The sequence below is a fragment of the Chlamydotis macqueenii genome, chromosome 8, assembly GCF_036417535.1.
Source record: "Chlamydotis macqueenii isolate bChlMac1 chromosome 8, bChlMac1.mat, whole genome shotgun sequence".
Lineage (NCBI taxonomy): Eukaryota > Metazoa > Chordata > Aves > Otidiformes > Otididae > Chlamydotis > Chlamydotis macqueenii.
The window spans coordinates 11,768,225-11,789,179 of NC_141563.1; the positions used below are offsets into that span (position 1 = coordinate 11,768,225).

At 40.2% G+C, this 20,955-nt stretch overlaps 1 protein-coding gene across 7 annotated transcripts in view; it reads right to left on the reverse strand.

Moving 5' to 3' along the window:
• COP1 (COP1 E3 ubiquitin ligase) overlaps positions 1 to 20,815 on the reverse strand; it is a 127,221-nt gene extending 106,406 nt beyond the window's left edge. For 2 of the 7 annotated variants that reach the window (XR_015259229.1, XR_015259230.1), the window contains exons 1-6: positions 20,367 to 20,815; positions 13,751 to 13,810; positions 12,140 to 12,237; positions 10,705 to 10,781; positions 8,188 to 8,307; positions 6,003 to 6,071 (exon numbers count right to left, since the gene is read on the reverse strand). Coding sequence is in view for 5 of the 7 variants with exons in the window: in XM_086753765.1 (XP_086609891.1) it covers positions 6,003 to 6,071; positions 8,188 to 8,307; positions 10,705 to 10,781; positions 12,140 to 12,237; positions 13,751 to 13,810; positions 20,367 to 20,710 (768 nt within the window). In the remaining 2 variants the exon portion in view is untranslated. Of the gene's footprint in view, positions 1 to 6,002; positions 6,072 to 8,187; positions 8,308 to 10,704; positions 10,782 to 12,139; positions 12,238 to 13,750; positions 13,811 to 14,801; positions 14,919 to 19,723; positions 20,038 to 20,366 lie in introns of those variants that run through there. The other 5 variants (XM_086753765.1, XM_086753764.1, XM_086753763.1 and 2 more) reach the window with 5 other exon arrangements.
• Positions 20,816 to 20,955: the final 140 nt, after the last annotated feature.

Genomic DNA, 20,955 nt, shown 5'->3' on the forward strand with positions numbered 1-20,955 from the left:
TCCACACTAAGACTTTTTTTGGTAGGGTGACTCAAGTGTTTCATGGGTTAGCTTTAATCTATCAAAGACTTTTAAATCAGTCCACATTCATCCCAATTACACTTTGAGAAATGAGACTAATGATTTATAATTGCCAGTCATTGAGGGACATTTAAGGAAAGCTAAATGAGTTATAGCCCTTGCAGTATCTCCAGATTTATGGGCCCTCAATTTGATTTTCACTATGTTGGGCACAGAAAGCGAGTCAAGTCCTGTCCCAGTGATGGGCAGAATCGTGACTGTCAAACTTCAGATGAAGTCAGCAAAAACACTTCCATATCAGTAATGATAACTTAGTTGACCTGCAGTGAGCAAAATACCAGTTTTCAACCAGACCCCGTAACAGAGGAAGAAAATACCAAAATGTACACTAAAATAGAAGCAAATGCTATAAACTCTTCCCAGACACAGATGTTTTCCCAGAACTGAAAAGGCCAATGTAGACAAGGAGAAGGCTTCAATTCAGCAGTTAAACCTCATCATTTCAACTCTACTGAATGAACTACAATGAGTAGGTGTATAACATTCTAGTCCCACATTACACACAACACATACATACAAAAGAAAAACAATGATCTCAAAATAGCCTATGTTTCTTATGATCTCTGGAAAAAGGATTTCAGATATTAAAGTCAAGAAGCTATCACAGTAGGGAACACAGACTCTCATATTGTTCTTTTTAGGTAATCCTTCAGATCCAAACCGCTTTCACACCCACAAGGTGGTCCCCTCAAGACTCTCTAGGTTAAGTCTGAAGCTTAGACACACATACAGAGTTCAAAGACAACTCTGAGCCCTGGACTACAGGGATGAAGGGAAATCCCCTAGTCAGAGCTACTCACAGACAGAGACATCCCACCATACTACTGAATTTCCACATAAGACTCTTGCGTGGAAATATTAATTTGAATTTACACAATGCTAAACACCAGATCATAGTCAGTTTGATTTCAGCTGGCTATCTACCAACAAGCATAGCTGCGCATAGCACTGTGGTTTCATCCTTGGGCTTCCTGTTTTTCCTGGACCAAGTGCCCCTCGGGAGGTAGTGACTTCATCATTTGTGTTTGTACAGCACAGACAACAAGTGGTCCTGACTGGGCCTACCGGTGCAGTTCTAAATATTTGCAAAAAAAAAAAAAAAAAAAAGAAAAGCTCAGCAGAGCCTCCCAGTGCCACAGAGGCAATCTAGAAATAGCCTAGAAAAATGGGTGAAGGAAGGAGTCATACACCCTTGACCAACTGTCTTTTCAGTTCTAGGTAAAGCACAAGCAATGAACAGAAGTTATTTTCTACAGTTGGTTGAAATCACCAACACTACTCCACCGAGCAGCTTAAACAGCACCTGGATTCACACTTCAGAAAGTTCAAAAGTCACATTATTTTCAGTCACATACCCTCAAGGCTCTGATCCAAACCCCTCATGCATTCATCACAATATAAACCATAGATCAAAACAGATGAGACTATTAGCAGAGGGAACATCTTTTTTTTTTCCCCCAACACACATAGTCACTGCACCAACCAGGACAGATGATACTTCTGTCCAGCTGAGGAGGATAAATCAGGTAGTCTCTGTGGATAATGCCTTCATTCTACCCCACAACTTCATCCATCCAACATGATCTCTTCCTACTTCTTGTTCTTCCATCAACTACTGCTCAAACATAAGTGCAAACTTGAGTATCAATAGCTGAACCTCTCCTAAAGGCACCCAGTGAAATTAATTTCTTCCCACAGAACTGAATACGTCAACAACTCTACAGTGAGTAAGATAAATTTCCCCCTCGGGAAATTTTAAGTCTTGTCTCTGGTTTTCTCTGCATTATTGCTTCAGATACCCCCTATTATAACAATCAAGGCAGCTATGGCAAGGAAGTAATCTTCAAAGTTTAGAGATATTTTAGCCTTTTAAATTAACCACAAATCTCACTTATTTTGACATAACCCTTCACTGTTATGAAGTCTTTACTCAAGTGGAAAAAGGTGCAAGGTTTCTTTTGGTATGAAGACAAGAAAACACCTCAGCCTCGGCAAGTTAGTTTCAGTGGTGAAACGTGGCATCCAAGCCTTTAAGGACACATGGGCAGTCCCTCTATAACATTTATCTGCAGGGAATATTTATTCTCTGATCAATACTTCCTCCAAATGGTATGTGTTTCCTCTTAACTGGGGAAGAGCTAACAGAAAGGTTTGAGAACAACATCCTGGTTGATTTAACACACAAAACTCCTAAGCGTAGGAGAAAGGGAGATGATCAGCCTGGCAGATCAAAAAAATATGTTTCTTACCTTGAATTTCTGTCCTCCTCATTTAAATCCTCCAGTTTGGGTTGCAGGAGTAATGCTTGGAGGGCTTACTGATACGGTCTGATAGAAAAGTGTCACAAGAGAAAGACATCTAGGGCAGGGAACAAAGCTGTCTAAACATTTAGATTAATTGCCTTAGAGCTTAATACATCACCGTACACGCTACTTAGCTTCCAGCAGTAGGCTGCCCTCTTTCTTCGGAAAGACCTCTCCGCTGAAGTAAGGAGAGTCAGCTATTATACACTGCTGTTTATATGATAATCTCTAGCTTGCGGCTCATACACTAGCTGTATCCTTGGCTTACTATCACTGCAGTCAGCACTCACATCTCTCATTGAGTAGCTTAGAAATGCAAATAGATTTAAAACACCAGTTATTTAAGTGCAGTGGATAGGAAAGAGATTACTATAGCTATAAATTCACCTCAGGAGTCCTGGATTGCAATCAAAACTATATGACAACATAAGAGCATGACTGATTTCTAGTTCTGTCACCTCCTCTTGCTTACTCATTAGTTCAGCCATGTGTGTATGCACAGAACAGTAAGACTTGACAGGTGAAGTGATTAACACAAGGTAATGACATCCCTGGAGAATTCATGCTTATAATTCCCTGCAATTATCCCACAATAACTAATAACTCCTCTTATTTTTAGTATTTAACATGCTCACAATATGGAGTAAGTGAAGACAGCTGAATAGATACATGCATTTGTGTCTGAAAAGGATGATGATGATTCTGAAATGCTGAGCACTCAGTGCTGTAAACCTGAGACATTTCAGGATTACTTTTCTGTCCCAGGACCTCTAGCAGCTAAAAACAGCCCCTGTGCATTAACAGACATGAAAGAGGTCTTGTTTGGTAGATACAAAAGACTTAATGTGACATTATTAGAAAGAAAAAGCCCATGAAACAAAAATGAAGTGACAGCTGCCAAGAGAAACATGAATGCTTCTAGGGAATACCACCTGTATGCCACAGAACTTTATTCTTGATACTAATCGTTAAGCTCTGTATTCTCCTTCAGTAAGTAATGGTGCTACTTCACAGAAATAGCAAACACGCTCTACAGGTAGCTGAGCAAACAATGTTTTAGGACAAATTATATATATATGATACATATGGTGGTGTCTAACTTAATTTGGTAACACTGAAATTCTGACAAGATAATTAGTAGGGCCTCTTTTTAAAGTGATGAATATAAAACTAGGGAGATTTTTTTGTATTAACTGATATCATCGCTCTCACAAAGTGTTCAAGAAGAAAGAGCACATGATCGTTTAAAAGTAAACGAAGTTAAACTTTGTTATGCAACACAGCTAATCTAACAGCATTAAAATTTGTATTTTCATTGCAGAGTTTTAAGAGTCACAGGTTGTTGCATTTGGCTTCCCTTGAAGACAGGAATAAAAAAAAAAAATGAAGTCAAGTATTTCATTATTAAACTTGAACTTCCAGACTCCTTGGATCTTTGATTTCAGAAGAGACTGCTGGATCAGGAAAAATGGAAAGTGTGCATTCAATTAACTGTGCAGACATATGGAAAGGCACACAGCCATGCTAAGTTTGCCTTAGAGACAACCAACTATTGTGGATTATCAATACATTTCTCCCCTTAAACTATCCGTTATTTTGTTCAAAAAGTATTTTCAAGCTCTAGTCATTTGTTTTCAATCTTCTTCAAAGCAAGAAATCTTTTTTTATTACTATTGCTAGGGATTTGTTTTTTCACCACATTGCCACAGGTCAAAAAGAAACCAAAATATATAAAAGAAAAAGAACTTGCAACTACCTTTGTACAGAAAACATGGGTATGGCTTGATTGCCGAAGACAGATTCTGATATCTTCCTAAAACTATCCTACTGACTGGTCTGTATTTTCCATGCTTCTACCCACTGGTTCTCGTATTTCTTATCCTTAATCAAGTGAAAAGAAAGATTGCTAGCAGCAAGTCTGACAAGTCCTCATTTCCCTCAAAATAAATGGCAAGGCCAGACACTAGCCACTATCACAAGGACAGAACTGAGAGGCCTGCACAAAAATCTTTTGAGATGTGACAGTCCGCATTTCACTTTGGAGTATAGAAGGGGGTAAAAATAACATCAGAGGAAGTCTTGGCCACAGAGGGAACGCATAAGCAGGGACAGAGAGGAGCTGAAATAAGTTGTGTCCCAATAGGCTTCAGAATGTTCCCAAGGCCATATTTAAAGGAAGTGCAGTCAATTAAATTTCTTTAGCCTTTCCTTTCCCTTCATCCTTCCCTCTCAACATATGCAAACTAAAGTAGGCACCAACAGCCCCTCCTTCTGTGAGAGTTGTTCTAACTGGGAGCTGAGAAAGCAAAGTCATCAGGAACTTTACAGTACTGCCCCAAACACCCTTGTACTTGAATCACTACAGGATTACTCAAGGAAAAGCACCAGAGCTAAGCTGTGTATTAACCTGCTGAAGCACCTACTTCTCAATTCACCTCCTAGTCAATGGCAGTGTTACCAGGAAACTTCCCCAGTATCTTAGAGATACCTCAAAGGTTTTGAGCAATGTTTCTATCTTTGCTGTTTAAGCAAAGAAACAAGAGTAATATGTATTTCTCAATATTTTTTCCAACACTGAAGGATCAAACAGATAGCATGCATCATACTAAACAGAATCAGAAGTGGAAGCATGCCATTTTGTCTTCACTGACACCTCCAGTGATAGTCAAGGTATTATCTAGTGTACATATTCCTTTAACATTTAGGTATCCTAACCATCAGTATTTTAACTTCTCATGGGATACTATGCCTAGCAGGTCTCACTCTACAAACACAACTTGATCTTGGACTCAGTTTTCCGCTTTGGTTAGTTCCTTTCCATTACACCTGTTGGTTCTGGTCAGAAGGCCACGAGTATCTGCTGGTGGACAGACTAACTTGCTTTGGGTGACCCCAAAACCAGACCCTCAATCCATTCTGTGCAAGGATCCTTACACGCATCTCCTTTACATGGTTCAAGTTCAACCTTACAGTCATGCTGCTGGGTCTTAAGTTCTTCATATCTTTTATCAAAAGCCATGCTTTTGCTGTTTTCACAATCATTTTCCTGGGTTTCCAGACATTTCTGCCTATTAGGGTTTATGCATTGCGGGACATGATAAACAATACGTCTCAAACCATGGCAGATTGTGTGATTATGGAACCCTCTCTCCTTCATTGAGGCATTCATTTTGAGATAAATACATACTCTGTGCTCTTTATTTCATGACACAGCATTAGTCACGGCATTTGATACACTAAAAGAAAAAAATTGAGAGATAATTTCACCCCTTCCCCATCTTTCAGTTTTCCCATCAAGAAGAAGAAAACAACCTTGTTTCAAGAATTTGATGTAAATTTACAGTGGGGAATCTCTATCCTCAAGTTCCTTCCTTCCCACATGCTTCATCAGTGTGAGATAGAAAGGCAAGTGATTAAAAATTGAAGCTGTCACATGTAAATAAATTAATTTTCCTTGAAACCCATGTGTCTTCTGCCTGAGATTTCCCCAAACACGCCTTGCCTTTTTCTTTGCACAGATAATGCCTGGTTAACACATCACTTAAATCACTTAGACAGAAATGAACTAGTAGAAAGCAGCAGACAAGACCTCACCCACTGAAACACAAAGCGAGTTACCTCTCGTTTGTTTCTCCTGGCAACTTTGAGAAATTCCATAAGAATCTGCAACTGGGCAGCATGGGACTCCTGTAATGCAGTAAATAAGGAAGTGTAACTCTTCCATACACATTAAGAGAAAGCACCATTCATTGTATACACAGAAATAATATACACTTAGCACAGAAACAGCTTTCATTTAGAGATGAGGAAGAGAAAATAGCTTAAGGCAGTTTTAAGAATGGTAGTTTTACTTCACCTCACAGGCTTTAAGGTTGTTTGGCTCATGACAAATTTTTACATGAAGGCAGAAATTGTTGTAACAGCTCTTGTTTGTGCATTACTGACTACTTATTAGTAAGTTGAAATGCTTTTCAGTTTTTTTGGCTACTGCATCTGAAAATGGTTTTGGAATACAGATTCCTCACAGACTCATCTTCTGCCCTGGAAGATCATTAGCATCAATTTGTGATTAACATATATTAACATACATTTATATAATACTTCATAGCATGAAGTATATAAAAAAACATTTCCTCCTCAAATTAATATTAGTGTTTATGTAAAGAGATTACTTCTGAAGATTTCTCCAGAGTGGAAGACAATAATGTCATGGATAAAACTAAAACATCACTTTCCAATCTTTCTATGACAGGTCATTTACCTCAACCATCAACTTAATATTTTCACCCAAACAGGCCAAAAAATGGAGAGGGCAAGGTAAGAGAAGCACAAGAGGAAAAAACCCAAAAACCTATATTCCAGCATTAATATAGTCCTAATCCTATCTCAGTCCTCTGAGACTTATCTTCACAATCTATTGAAATATTTATTATTAAAGGACTGTGAACACACACTCAAAAAGGATCAAGACATAGGAGCACGCAGAATCCATTAAAGGTAGATAGGACAGGAAAAGTAAACATATTAGGATGCAAGACTACTACTTTTCTGTGATTTTCTTCCTCCTCATCCCTCTGACTATAATAAGAGTGAAGCAAGTAAAACTAGAAAGGAAAGATGTTTTAAAGTTGTTCTTTAAGTGTCTGATGTGGTTGTTTTTTTTTTAAGGCTTAGTATCCTTAAAAGATATTGCTGCTCAGAAGCACCCATATACTTATTCTCGTGTCTTCTTTGTTTTACAGTTGTCACAAATGACACAAAAAGGCTTGAAGGGAAAAAAAAAAAAAAAAAAAAAGAGGTTTTACTCTGAAGTTAGAAACTGTACTCCCACTGCATCTTTACTGAACCACAATTTAAAAAGTTATGTACAAGTCCCCATGCAATAAGCCAACATAACAGCTCTGTTAGGAGTCGGTAAACATTTTTCTGTTACTTTCCTTCCACCAGAACCACAAGTTGTGTAAATATTGATTTTGCAAGAGTAAATAAGATAAGCCATTCCCAATACAATTCTTCCTTACCTGCTTCAAAGCACCATCAAAATCCACACTCCTTCCCAAGGTTCACTAGGTCAAATTTTGTTATCTAGTTCAATTTAGAAGGTCTGGCTCTCATAACTGGAAAATAGTCACTTGAGACCAACAGCATGGAACGGCCAAATACAGGAGAACTATCCCAAATGAACTACATTTCAGTTAAATCATAGGAGTAGCTTGCTTCATATTGTATAAAATGAGAATTTGAGCTTCATATTGCTCAAATCAGCCTCATAAACAAGACATCTGAACTTTTCTTTCAAGCATTAAACACTAAAGAAGTCTTCATGGATGGCAGTCATTCAAGTTCTATCAGTTCCAGTAGAAACTAAAAGGTGTTATTTTTTCACATGTTCACGGAGTTTATTCCTTAATCTGTATTTTGGACTTCTTGCTTATTACCAAGGAAGATCTGATATTTACTTGTAAAACTGTAAAACTGTTGACTTATAAAACCATCCATTAGCAAACATCTTCATACACATTTCTCTGTTCTGCTGGCCACTTTCTTTTACCCTTTTTCATTTTTCCTGCTTGTTTATAGAACCTTGCCAGCACTAACACTATAAACATGTTATAGGCATCACAGTCGAAGTTAGTTTGCTACAAAGGTCAGTGAGATGGCTAACTTTTCAACACCAAAACGCAAGAGAATTCTGAGCAATTCGTTTGGCAATACAACCTTACTTCAAGGTAAAAGCATGAAAAGAAAAAACTGCTAACTACACAGTGGTGTTCATTTAAATAAGACAAGAGAAACTTCTTACTGCTTCCAACTGCTTCTTCTTTTGCACCAGCAGCTCCAGCATCAGGTTGACATTGGCCAAGTCGAGATTGTCTTGATCAGTTCCCAACAAATCCTGAATTATCTGCCACCTATGGCCATTCTAGAAAGAAAAAGATATTGGAGAGACAGTGAGTTCAAGCCATCCAGGGCTATATCCAGCAACAGATTAAAATCAACACTGCAGTATTTCATCCCGTTGTAAAAAATTCAAACCAATTTGCAGGAGTTTGAATTCCCAGTTCTCCCACATGTACAGGATATAGCTTTTCTGTCCTACTGTGTAACTGCTTATCTCATTTGGAAGATATTTGTGCTTTATGAGAGCATAGCTGCTACTGCTAGGAAGAAATTATTTCACAGCCACAATTTTATCTGATTTGTGCCCTAGTTTTTGAGAACATGTTTCTACAGGGAGAAAAACACGACATGTAATCCAACTAAACTTGGATAAACATCTATATGAAATACTATTAAGTGGCAATACCTTTTAATTTTTTAATCCAAGTAATAGGTGAAGCCCTCATGCCAAATTCAAATGGAAGAAGGTAGTATCAGCTTATTTTTTCTATTCGCACCATCCACACTACTACTCTTAAGAGCATTTCCATGGGAAATGTGAGAGTAGGAAAGAAGATGGATCTCATCAGGGTGATCTTCTCATTCAACCTGTTAGAGCTGAGAAGGACTCCTCAGAAAGCCAGCGTACTTCCATGCAGCCCATTCTTCCCTACAGGCTGTTTGCTCTTCTCATTGCCAGTAAAAGTTTTTTTTAAAGTATCTTTTAGCACAGGAAAACCTGAATAATAGGTTAATGCTAATATAGTCTTACATTAAAAAGCCTCAGGAACCAACAGGAGCAGCTGAAAGGTCTTTAGGCCTTCTAAGAAACAAAGCTGGATTAAAAAATCCTGTCCTATAAAAGCCGTGACGCTAGATGAAGAGATTTAAATTTGCTAGAACTAAAAATGTCATCCAGTCTAAACTTGACATTTTCTAAGAGGTTGTAGCCTATTTGTATTGGCTAGATTAAGAAAAATAAAATATGTAACATCTATATTGAATATAAAACTTTTTACACAACTCAACAAAACCTGTGGAAACCACAGGCAAAAACTCAGTACCAGTCTGGAACAACTAGAAAAATATACAATTTTTAAGTCAACAAAATTTAAGACAAACTAAGATACTACTATACTAGTTAAAAGTACTACTGCTAAACTACTCAGAGCTTCAAAGACTCCCTAACATGATTTCTTAATAAGGCAAATCCACATCCAAGAATCAGCACATTTGCTGCGTGTTTTGAATGACTTCTTAATCCCAGAAGTAACACTAGAGAACAGGCACATTAAGCAGCTGGTACAACAGCAAAGTTTCTCTTTTTAGACATGTTGGTATTTTTTATTTGCTGACAAGAGGTAGACTCATTGTTTTGGGCATAAAGTCATGGTAGATTTCCACTGGCAGTTATTTAACATAGGTGCATCTACAGGCATACTTTTTAAAGGTGTTCTATAAGAAAGCAGAACCAATTTCTAAGAAGTTACTGTAAAAGCCTTCAGGTCAATTGCATGCATTTTAAACCACATATGGCTTATGCATGTTTTATATTGAATGTGGCATATGTATATATTATACTGAACATAAAATCTTACTGTGAGTAAGCCAATCAATCCTTAAAACATGCTCTTTTCTAAAGCATACAACTACTGAAAGCACTGGTTTCTGCAATGCAGCCCCTAAATTAATACCACTTCTGCAGAGGGTTTAAGTGACAAAAAGAGGGGCTCCATGATTTTTAATGTTACTTTGCAACCTTATTTATGAACTGCAGAAGCCAAAAAAAGCCAGACTTCGCAAGACAAATACGCAAGTTTCCTGGTTAATGTCATACATTTTTTTTTATCTTAATGTACAAGAGCATCCACTGCTGCTGTACAGGGGTTTCCATGAACTGAGAACACAGATCATGCTCTGATTCTGTGACATGAAGCAAGTCTAGAAGGTATCCAGGCAGTTTTATCTGGGATCACAGCCAGAACACCAGCACTCCGAATGCATCCTTCTCCCTCTTGTGGTCGGTATTAGCCTTCCTCCAGCTTCCCTACAGAACACAGCTTCTCGCAAGTGATCAGACAAGCCCATGGAACTTCTAATCATCCCTTACTCTCATTGCAGCTGTAATTTCCAACACTAAATTAAAGTTATTACGTTTAAACAAGTGTGCTTCCATGGGTAGTTTCTTAGGTTGTATTGAATATATCATATGACACTTAGCTATACTAACATAACTTCCCTCTACACATATATTGCTGGCAGGAAGGACGAGAGTTAACAAGTCTGAAGGGATCTAATGCCACCGATATTGGTATTATTCCCACATAAAGCAAGTTAAAGCATCAGCTCAACAGTATAATTTATTCTAAATTAAGCAACATAATGACAATTGCTGTATAGAATCATTAAATAAATATGAAGTAAAAAAGTTGGAACATACGGTGCTACTCACTGAATGGTCCAGTTTGAGTCTTTTCTCCTCAGACCTTTGCTTCTGTTTAAGAATAAGTTCGTTAACTAAAAACATAAATAAATAGGATGTCAGAGTTGGATTTAAAGCTCACAAAAGTAAGAAAAATTCTACCTCAATATTTTCACTTTAGTTATTAATTCCACAGTAAGTTTATCAGTAATTAAAACAGCAGATGTCTCCATTTTTTTCCCCACTATCTATTTATTGATTTTTTTTTTTTTTGAAAGTGTATAAAGATTTTTTTTTAGGTATTAAATACAATGTCTGTACATTCCCCAAGTTGCTTCAGTTCTTTTCTAAGCACCCATGGTTCTTTTTAAAAGTTTTTCAACTCCAAGGCAGAAGTATATCTCAGAAGAGTATGAAGGAGACAAAACATCAACTGATTTACTACAGACTGAAAACAAGCACAGTCAAATAGAACAGCTTTTTCCTTTAATCACTATATGCATTTTTAAAGATATATTTCTGCTACAGTTTTATTTCACATGAATGTAGTGAATGGTGCAAAGAGAGAAAGACAACCTCAACCCTTTGCACACACATATACAAGCTCTTCTCCCTCCTCTGTTCCCCCCGTGCACCCAATACAGATCTGGAACCCCTGAATGTAGGTGTGTGGAAGCCATGCTCTATGGCCTAAGACACCCTCCCAGACCTGCCTCAGCATCACCTTTGGCACAACATGCATCTAAATCAAGATGTCCATTTTGAAGCACCCCTTGGCTACTATGGCTTTTAATCTATTTACTATTAAATGGATATCCCGGCACATGAAATCAAGATTTGATTTAATTTTTGTATTTCACACTGCGATGTGTTTCCATTGATCTTTTCTCCTCATAACAGTCTTAAACTTCATGTCCAGTTAGGAACATTTCCCTCTTCTATTTAAGAAACAATCAATTAGGATTGCATATATGTATGTGTATGAGTATTTTCTCTGTATGTGATTTACACATATACATACACCACACGGACCTCACTGCAGTAGCCAAAATAGTACAATATGCAATTCAGCCTCAACCCCTTCAGTGTCCATACTTCCTAAACAGGTTATGTTCTTGATTATTAGACAGACAACAGTGCAAGAAACAAATAAAGAGGTTCAAATCTCTAGCCATCAGAAAAACATCTTTGTTTTGCTTTTCTTAGCATGCAAACAGCAGCAAGTCAGGCTCACTACTGTAACTCAGCACAGAGAACTGCTTGAGGCAGTGGAATATTAACAATTTATACTACTAACCACTTTTTTTTTTAATATAAAAACAGTTGACCAAAGGGCTGATGTTTGGATTTTATTTTCAATATCCAGAAGCCAGTTATTTATAGGACAATTTTACAAGTGCCTGCCTTCCTTAATAACTAAGATATTCCTCACAGAAGCAAGTCTAGAGCTCACCTAAGAAGTTGGGATAAAGATGATCTATGTTGTCCACAACATAGTTGCATTTGGGACATCTGTTATTGTCCTCCAAGCTCTGGTGAATACATTTATAGCTGTTTAAAAATATGAAAAACAAGAAGCAAAACAAGTGAGTAAAAATGAAGGAACAAAACCTAAGCACAAGGTAAATCATCTCAACCTTAGATAATGTGTACTCTGTGTTGCCAGCTAACAGCTGCGCTGCCAAGATCCTTCAGCAGAGTCAAAGTATTCCAATATTAACTCAGTGTGCTACAGCAGAAAAACAGTAAAGTTTCTTGGCAAGGACTACAAAAGGTATTTAAGTACTTCACTCTTATTTCCTTGGGGATTGGGGCAACATGGATACTTCAGCCACACTTCCATCTAAAATTTATGCCCCTCTTCCACAGGCAGAGCCAACAGACTGCGTTATACAGAAGCAACTCTTCTAGATTAGCCAAATACTTATCAAGCAGCATGAAAAGCTATTATGCATTTTGGCTAATTGAGCACAGAAGAAACACCTTCACCAGCTTCTCACATTTTCCCCCACCCCTGGCTGTAGTTCTCACCAGAAGTGACTTCAGAGGTGCTCTCTGTTGAGCTGTTAGCTATTTAAGGGACAGAGTAACTACAAGATGCACTTCAGCATCAAGTTTAAGCATCTCACTAAGAATGTAGCTTCATTCAGTGAACACTGCCGTGAAAGGCATGTGACAACATGGCTCTGTTCTTTCTAAATAAAGACATTTTAATGCTTCTCATCTTGGACTTTTAAAAGTTACAGATCACGGGGATAAAGTGTTACCACAGACGACACAAAATTGGCTGTTATCTTACCTGTTGCAGATCAAAACACTTCTGAAATTTAACTGAATCTGCTGCTTGAAGTGCTTTATGCTACTAAAATATTACTTCTTGTAAAAGGCAGATGATTTATTTCTAGTTAATAGACACCCTAGGAGTATAATGTACACAGGATATTAAAACACCATGGTTCAACACTTATTCCAATCCCTAGTTAAGAGGGGGAGCAGCAGATAGTTCCACACCTGTCCCTGGAGGGTTCCTGTACTTCTGCATGAAATATTTCCTCCTTGCGATGGCCAGAGATAACATACTGAAAAATAAGTGGACCTTGGGCCAATTCAATATATAAGAAAAACCTAAAGCATATCCTCTCTTAAGAAAATTTAAGAGAATTGCAACAGACAATGTGCAAGCCACTTCAAACTGTATATGGTCTTGCACAAAGGTAAGGAGGACCTCCCAACACCAACACTCACTCCCATGACCTCTATACAGAAGTGGGACCAGTAGAGATAAGCTGACAAACTGTTTTGACTCTGGGTAGCAGATGCTACCAGCAGTTTATGACCATTTTATTTCTTTACAGAGGAAATATGACGGCACAATATTTCTTGTTTTAAACACTAAGAAGACTTACATCTGATTGGTATTCATCTTTTAAAATTTTATTTCAACCTTTTTCTTCAGTGCAGGGACAGAAGAGCAACAGAAACTCAGAAAGAAAGGTATTCATATCAGTCCACACACACACACTGTAAGAGATGGACATTTTGTGCTATACAAAAAAAATCTTACCAGAAGCTGTGTCCACATTTTGTCATGTAGGCTTCTTCAATCATATCGAAACAGATGGGGCTGAAAATAAACAACAACAAAAAAAGAAATCACTAAGATGTCTTTTTATGTTAAGAAAAGGAAGGAAAGTCTCATTAATTCAAAGCAGCCACCTACTCAAGCTTAGGTAATATTTTTTATTTGTGAAATAAAGAGGACAAAAGGGCAACAGCAACCAGGCAGTATAAAGATCAAAAGGGCAATCAACAGTTCTTTGAACTCAGAATGATACTGCAGTTTGCTACAATTAGAAGCCAGGTAACTGTTCACTCTTGAAGCTTTCAACAGTTGCAAGTCACCCAAAGTCAGAGTACCTTCAACAGGCAAAGCTGCAGAACCACCTCCTAGCCACTTGTACTAGGTTTCAAATGGAACGTAAAAAAAAAAATCTGTTTTTTTTTTTACATGAACAGACATAAGGTATTTATAAGTGACACCAAAACTAGTTTATCCTTCCTTTCTTCAGCCAATAGCTACCTATAATTAAAATATACAGAGAGGCAGAGCAGAACTGAAATGGTAATGATGTCATGAGAACTGGATTTAATAAGTGGGAGGAGAAAGATGGTGCCAACGAGGGGGTGTGTCTGCAGAGCACTGCCGGGGCTGAGGCTGCTGAAGAGCATGACAGAAGTACAGTGCAATCAAAAGAGGGGACAACAGACAAGCACGGTGTTACAAAGTCAAAGGAGAACACAAGAAAGACAGAAAATGGGACTGTTCATAAGGAAGACAGAGGAATGCAGATGGAAACAAGAGCTTTAGTTTTTTCCAAGACTAGTCAGTGACGAAAGTGCAGCCAGCACTCTAGAGGGATGACCAAGGACCAAACAGGGAGCTGAACAGACAGATGTGCAAGCAAGCAGAGCTCCACAGGAACCTGAGCAAGACAAGAGACACAGGAATTCAGTGATAATGATAGTGGAAGAAATCTGGCTCATCATCAAGTGACCGTGATACATTTGAAAGGAAAATTAAACACAAATGAAAGCAGAGGAGAGATGGATCTTACTTCCAGTAACTCCTATGGCTGCTATCCCAAACAGCTGTAAGATACATTGTCACACACATACTCATCTTCAGGTCTTGGCCAGCTATCCAGAGAGATGCTGTGGACAACAATGTCACAGCTCTGCATATTAACATGTGTATCAGCTGCACCACAAGCTGCATCACAAGCTTCACCTTGCTTTCACGCCCTTACAGAGATCCAGATTCTCTCTTTTGACTCCCACAAGTCCACATCAATCTCAGCTCAGAGTTTTTCACCAGCATTTGTTTTCTTCAGAAACAGCTTCCTCCTACTTCTGCCAACAAGGTAGTTCCCACAGAATGAGCTGTTAAGAAACTGTTAACAACTTTTGAAAAGCAGGAATCTTTTTGAATCCAACATCAAATCTCCAGATCTTAGATGGAAATAAGCAATGCTTAGCTGAGCAGGGGAGGGGAGCACCTCAACTTCTCCCCTTGTTCACACCCCACAGAAGTAACTCCCCCTTTCTGTCATCCATTTTAGATATTACTAACATTTGTTACCCCATTAGGCATTTAAAAATAGAAAGGAGGAAACATCTTAGATAAACACTTTTTTAAGCCCATAGAGGGGAAGCCACGGCCCCGGCCAATGCAATCACCCTCCAAGTGACCAAACTGAAAAAGATGGATGTCTTGAAAGGTTTGTCCAACTTCACATACAAACCAGGTTGTCTTAAATATTCCACCAAACTGTCTGTATAAATACAACATCAAGACAAACAAATCAAACTGGAATGCTACTCTCTGAACCAGCTGAGTCACCAATTCTGTTCCTCAAAAGAAGCCTCCAAAATAACTTCCATGCACCTGTCCCTCTTCCACCCTGGCAGACCTTTCTCTGCCTATCATTTGTCTTCAGTAGCACAGACTTCAGAAGTTCAAGTTACTGCTTGCAAGTTAGAAGTTATATCATTTCAAGGCACTGTTTAGTCAGAATAAGTTATGACCAAACTTAGACAATAATGGTGGATTAATAAGGGGAAAATAAGGCATCTTTGTATTCTACTAGCTGGCTGACAAAAAAAAAGAAAGCCAAAGGCTTACGGTTATATGAGCATCTGAGGCTGGTTTCTCCTCACTGGTGATCAACAGCTTAACTTCTTTGCCTTCTTCTAGTCATCCTGTATAACATAGTTCCAGCCTCAGTATTGTGCTAAAAACTGCTATTCCCCACAGGGCCAGATGTTTCTTCCAGCACGCTCCTAAAGCCTGGCCTCCAAAAAGTCCAGCAATCAACAAGGCTGTAACGCTCCTGTCTGCAATAGGACAACACAAATTAGAGCTAAAATAAGATTACCTCCTAACATGACAGTCACCCAAGACCACTGTTCCCAAACTTATTATTCTTCATGCCAATTTGATTGGAGAAGTGACAAAGCCAAAATAGTTGAGAAAAAAAAAAAAAGCAATTAGAGCCAGCAAATGTAGCCATTCAGTACCAGGGTCATCGTTAACAGAGCCTGAAGTTTCCATTAAGAACTCTTTCCCCTAAAATGCTCACTGATTTACAAGTGGAAACAAGATTGATGTCTTTTAATACTTACCAAAGCCAAGCTGGCTGTAATACATGAAAGTCGCTATGCACCAGTTGTTTTAAATTAATCTAACAGAGAAAGAAGGTTAAAAAAGTAGTGGAGTGATGGGGATTTGAGACATACCGCAGCTTATAGTATGAAGTATTGAAGTTGAGAAGCACAGGTATGGTGAAATCAAGGCTTCTTTGCATGAGATAGTGCTTATTCTCTATTTGTCTCAAGCAGCAAAGCCAGATAAAAAGGATGCTAATTACTCCAGCAAGCCAAAAATGTCACTCTTCTTTACCAGATACTGCTGCCTTATTTAGTAAATAGTTGGTTTTGGGTTTTTTTTGGTTGTTTTTTTTTTTTTTAAATCCAGCAAAGGCTTTCTCTATGAGGCAGACCTCAAACATTTTTAAAGTAGTTTTAACCAAATTCACGTCTCTAAGTTTTGCCAGCTGTTTTCAAGGCACCTCTCAAGAGTGTGACTGTCACCCTGCTGCTGCCCAAACAGCTGGCTGGAGTGGTCACTATAAGATCTAAACATGTTTCAAATTTACTTCTGCTCTGCAGCAAACAAGACCATTACAGTTTCTCCCTCCTACTCTGCTTCTGTTTGGTCTAAGCAGAGAGCAAGACTTGCAGGCTCTGTCCTTCACATGAAAGGCAGCCCAGTTAAAGATCACTGCCATTACTGTCTACTCAACATGAAGCTCCAATATAACAATAGATTATAACAACCATCCTCATATGTGGTTTATAAACAGCTCACTGCGCTTTTAGTGTGTGACCACCAGGGTCAACTTCCAGTATTCCTTACTAACGGGGTTTCCCAGATCACAAACACATAAACAACTATACTCAGCCTATGCCTGGCATTAACAGGTAAAATCACCTGAGGAAATAACTATTTTTAAAAACCCATGAACCTGCAAGCCCACCTTTAAACGTGCCACACAGCCTTTCCCACACTTCAGTTTGTTGAGTGTACCTCTCCAGGTCAGTATGCAACATCCCCTCTTCTGTATGTATTTAACTCTGCCACAGCTCAGAATAAACCACCAGTAGTATGAAGCAGCCACTGAAGAGAGAGCCTACAGTAAAACATCCTCTGTCCAAGGAGCAAAGCAGGTAGTAACTGGTTTTAAAGAGGTGTAGCCAACCACTAATTGGGAGGGCTAGTGTAAGGCCTCGGGAAAACTGTAAGCAATTACACTGCTGGACAGGAGAAAATCCTGATCAGCGGATTCCCTTTCAGATGCTCCCCAGGCAAGTGGAAAGTGGCCTGGCTACAGGAACAGCACAAACTACCTTTAAATTCTACATCTTGCACTAAGAGAAACAAAAAGTTTTCCCTTTTACAATAAGGTTGTCCAGTAAGTCAGATCTTCATTTGCTTTCCTGACTACACACTTCCAGGCAGAAGCTGAAACATACCACAAACAGTACACACTTGCAAACTCCTGAGAGTACACTTGCTAAACATTTCATAACCCAGACCAGCAACATACACCAAGGCTTACATTAAAGCCTAGGCCTCACATCACTGAGACTTTCAGAAGACAGGCAAGGAGGCTGCACACATTAAGACCATTTACAGGATTTTCACTTGCACCTCGATGTTTGAAACTCTCCCAAACTTCTTTACTCTTTCCTATTTTCAGTCTGGTACAAGCAGAATCTACCACTGAGTTTACAGCTGTAGTTAAATGCTAGCAACTCACAGTCCATGGTCAAAAAAATTATCAAACGTTCCCTGCAGCTGGCAGCATCTTGAAACTATCCTTATGGAAAAAAAGACAGCATATGGAAAACTTCTGCTTCTCACACTGAGATGTCCAAAGCTTGTTTAAACCAATTACTTAAACCCACATACACACACACTTGTCTTCTTGGACATTGCTCAAAATTCCAGAGTTGCCCAGTTGAGTTTATTTCTGAAACGCATAATTGTATTGCTAACTCAAAAAAAAAAAAAGGATACTACGATTTGACAATTGGAAGTTAGCGTTAACATAAGCAAGCCCTATAGTACACAGAAACACAGCACTGAAGAATCTGGGTAAAGTAGCCATAATAATGGTCTGCTCTTAAAGCTTCTGACCTGCACTTCAGCGTGCCCAGTTTGGCTCTTGCAAATACCAAGAAAAGGGGGACAAGAAAATATATTTTGCCCCGATTACTACTCAGTTGATTTTTTTCCCTCTCACTTATTCAGCCAGCAGCACTCCTCAAAGAGGAGAAAGCAGCTAATTACATGTTCTTCTTGAAGCATGCACAGTACTTATCTGCAGAAAAAAAAAAATGAACCAAGAAATTCAGCTTTTTGAATCATCTTAAAATACTTCAACTGGCCTACAAACTTGTTATGGGTGTAATTTCCCTTCAAACAGCCTCATTTCTATAACAGACAACAAAACGGGAAATGACAGCTGACTAGAAAGGGACGAGGAGCAATGGTTACAGACCACTATTGCCAGAGTGTAACTGTAAAGGGAACAGAGGGGCACAAGCACTTGCAATCACATTATCCCCCATGACCAGAAAACCTGTGAGCAACAGCAACATGGCCATCTCCCACACCAAGTGCCCCTAAATCCACCTAATGGCCTACAGCCTTCAGTCAGAGCAGGACATCAGCTGATAACAGCTGTGCTCTCATCCCAATTCTGCTACTGAGCAAATGACTACTTAGAGTAATAAGGAGTAATTTTTTTTATTACTACTTATTACTAGTAAGAAGTAGTTAATGTTTTTTCTGCCACTAACTTTTTAGCAGCTTCAGGTTCCCACTTCAGTAGCAAGGATAGTTCCTATCTACTCTGCTAGACAGTTTACAAAGCTGTAAAATCAGTCTACAGGTTGTTGAGACACTGCCTGTGCTGTGGAGATGTCAAATATCCAACCCTCACCAGTAAGTCAGAGCTGTCAGACAAAGTCATCTTGGAAGCTGCGGCCCATTTCTCTTCCTTTTTTTTTCTTTTAACTGTTTCCAACACAACTTTCCTACAACTCAAGCTTCTTTCCAGTATCTCTTCACTGTTTGCCTCTCTCAGATGTAAGAAATTACCCCTACTTTCTGTTCTCACATTTTAGTACATCCAACCAGCTATAAAAATCAAACCTACTCCTTATGTTAGGAGGTCTGAAACACATTAGCCATGGGCTGTCTTTAAAACTGCAAATTACCAACAGTTCTCAAACCACACATTGCAGAGGGCCTTGGTCTACCACTTCTGCTGAAAGAATATTTCCAGTTACAAGCTGCAGCTTTGGCCAAACATTAAAAGAACAGCATCTGAACAGCTTCAAGAAAAAACTTTATCCCATCATCGCAGAAATTTCCCACTCATCTGGTTTTAGGTGCCAGACTGACACAAACCTTATTGCTGTTTCAAACTAGGCAATCTTCCCCAGCAAGGGAGGCAAACCCACATCAGCTTTGCTGGATCTATCAACCACCACAAGACTCCTCAGAACTCCATCCACAGGGGCACAAAATCCTCTGCTGGCTCCTCTTCCAGAGGTCAGAGCGGGGCAGTGCGAGGGCTCTGGAGGGGCCATGTCACCGGCCAGAGCCCTTCCGGCCCCTGCTGCGGCTACACGGCCTGGGAAAACGGGATTTGCTTGCGAAGTCAACACGTTATGAAGGAACACCTCGAGTTGTGGGTCCTTTCCAATAAGTTGGGCTGCTCCAGAGTCGTACCCAAGGAGGAACCTGCTGGGAATAACCTGAATTTGCTTAAAAACAGAGAGGGTGAAAGCAACACCGCTACACAGGGCCGAAAAGCAGAGACAGCCACAAAGGTGGGGACAAATGCCCCAAAGCCATAAGGGCAGTCAGTCCTCGAGGGCAGTCAGTCGTACCAACGCCTCTTCCCCTTCAGAGAGCCCCCGAGGTGCCGCTGCCGGCCGGGATTTTACACACCGCCCCCCCCCGGGGGCTTCCCGCCGGCATGGCGGCGCCCCGGCTTCCCCTCCAGCGGAGCGGCGGGTGCCGCTATCGCGATACATATCGCACTCACCAGACGAAATCGTTGCTCTTGTCCTCGTAGGAGTTGATGAGCCCGTTGCAGAGCGGGGTGAGCAGCGGCCTCTTCCTGCTGCCTCCGCCCGCGCCCCCGCCGCCGCCGCTTCCCGCGGAGGAGCCGCCGCCGCCGCCGGGCCGCGCCGCCGCCGCCAGCCGGCTCAGCCCCACGCCCGAGCCCGACACGGCGGCCGCCACCAGCACAGGCCGCGCCGCCGCGCCGCCCGAGGAGGACGAGCCCGGCGCTATGGCCGCCGCAGAGGAGGAGGAAGAGGAGGAGGAGGAGGCCGGGGTGGCGGCGGGCGGCGCGGCGGGGTGCGGCGGCGGGCGGCTGCCCGACATGCCGAGGCCGGGCCGGGCGGAGCGGGGCCGACGGCGGAGCGGCCTCAGCGCATCCTCACGCACGCGCGGGCGCGCAGCGCCGCCGGAACAATAAAGTTCGTTCAAAAAAAAAAAAAAAAAAAACGGGGTAGAAGAGAAGGAAGAAGAGAAAAAAAAAAAAAAACAGCCCCAAACACGCCCGCTCGCGCGCCCCCAGCCCGGCGCTTGTTCAAGCTTTATTGACAGGCGGACAGCCCGCTGCGCAT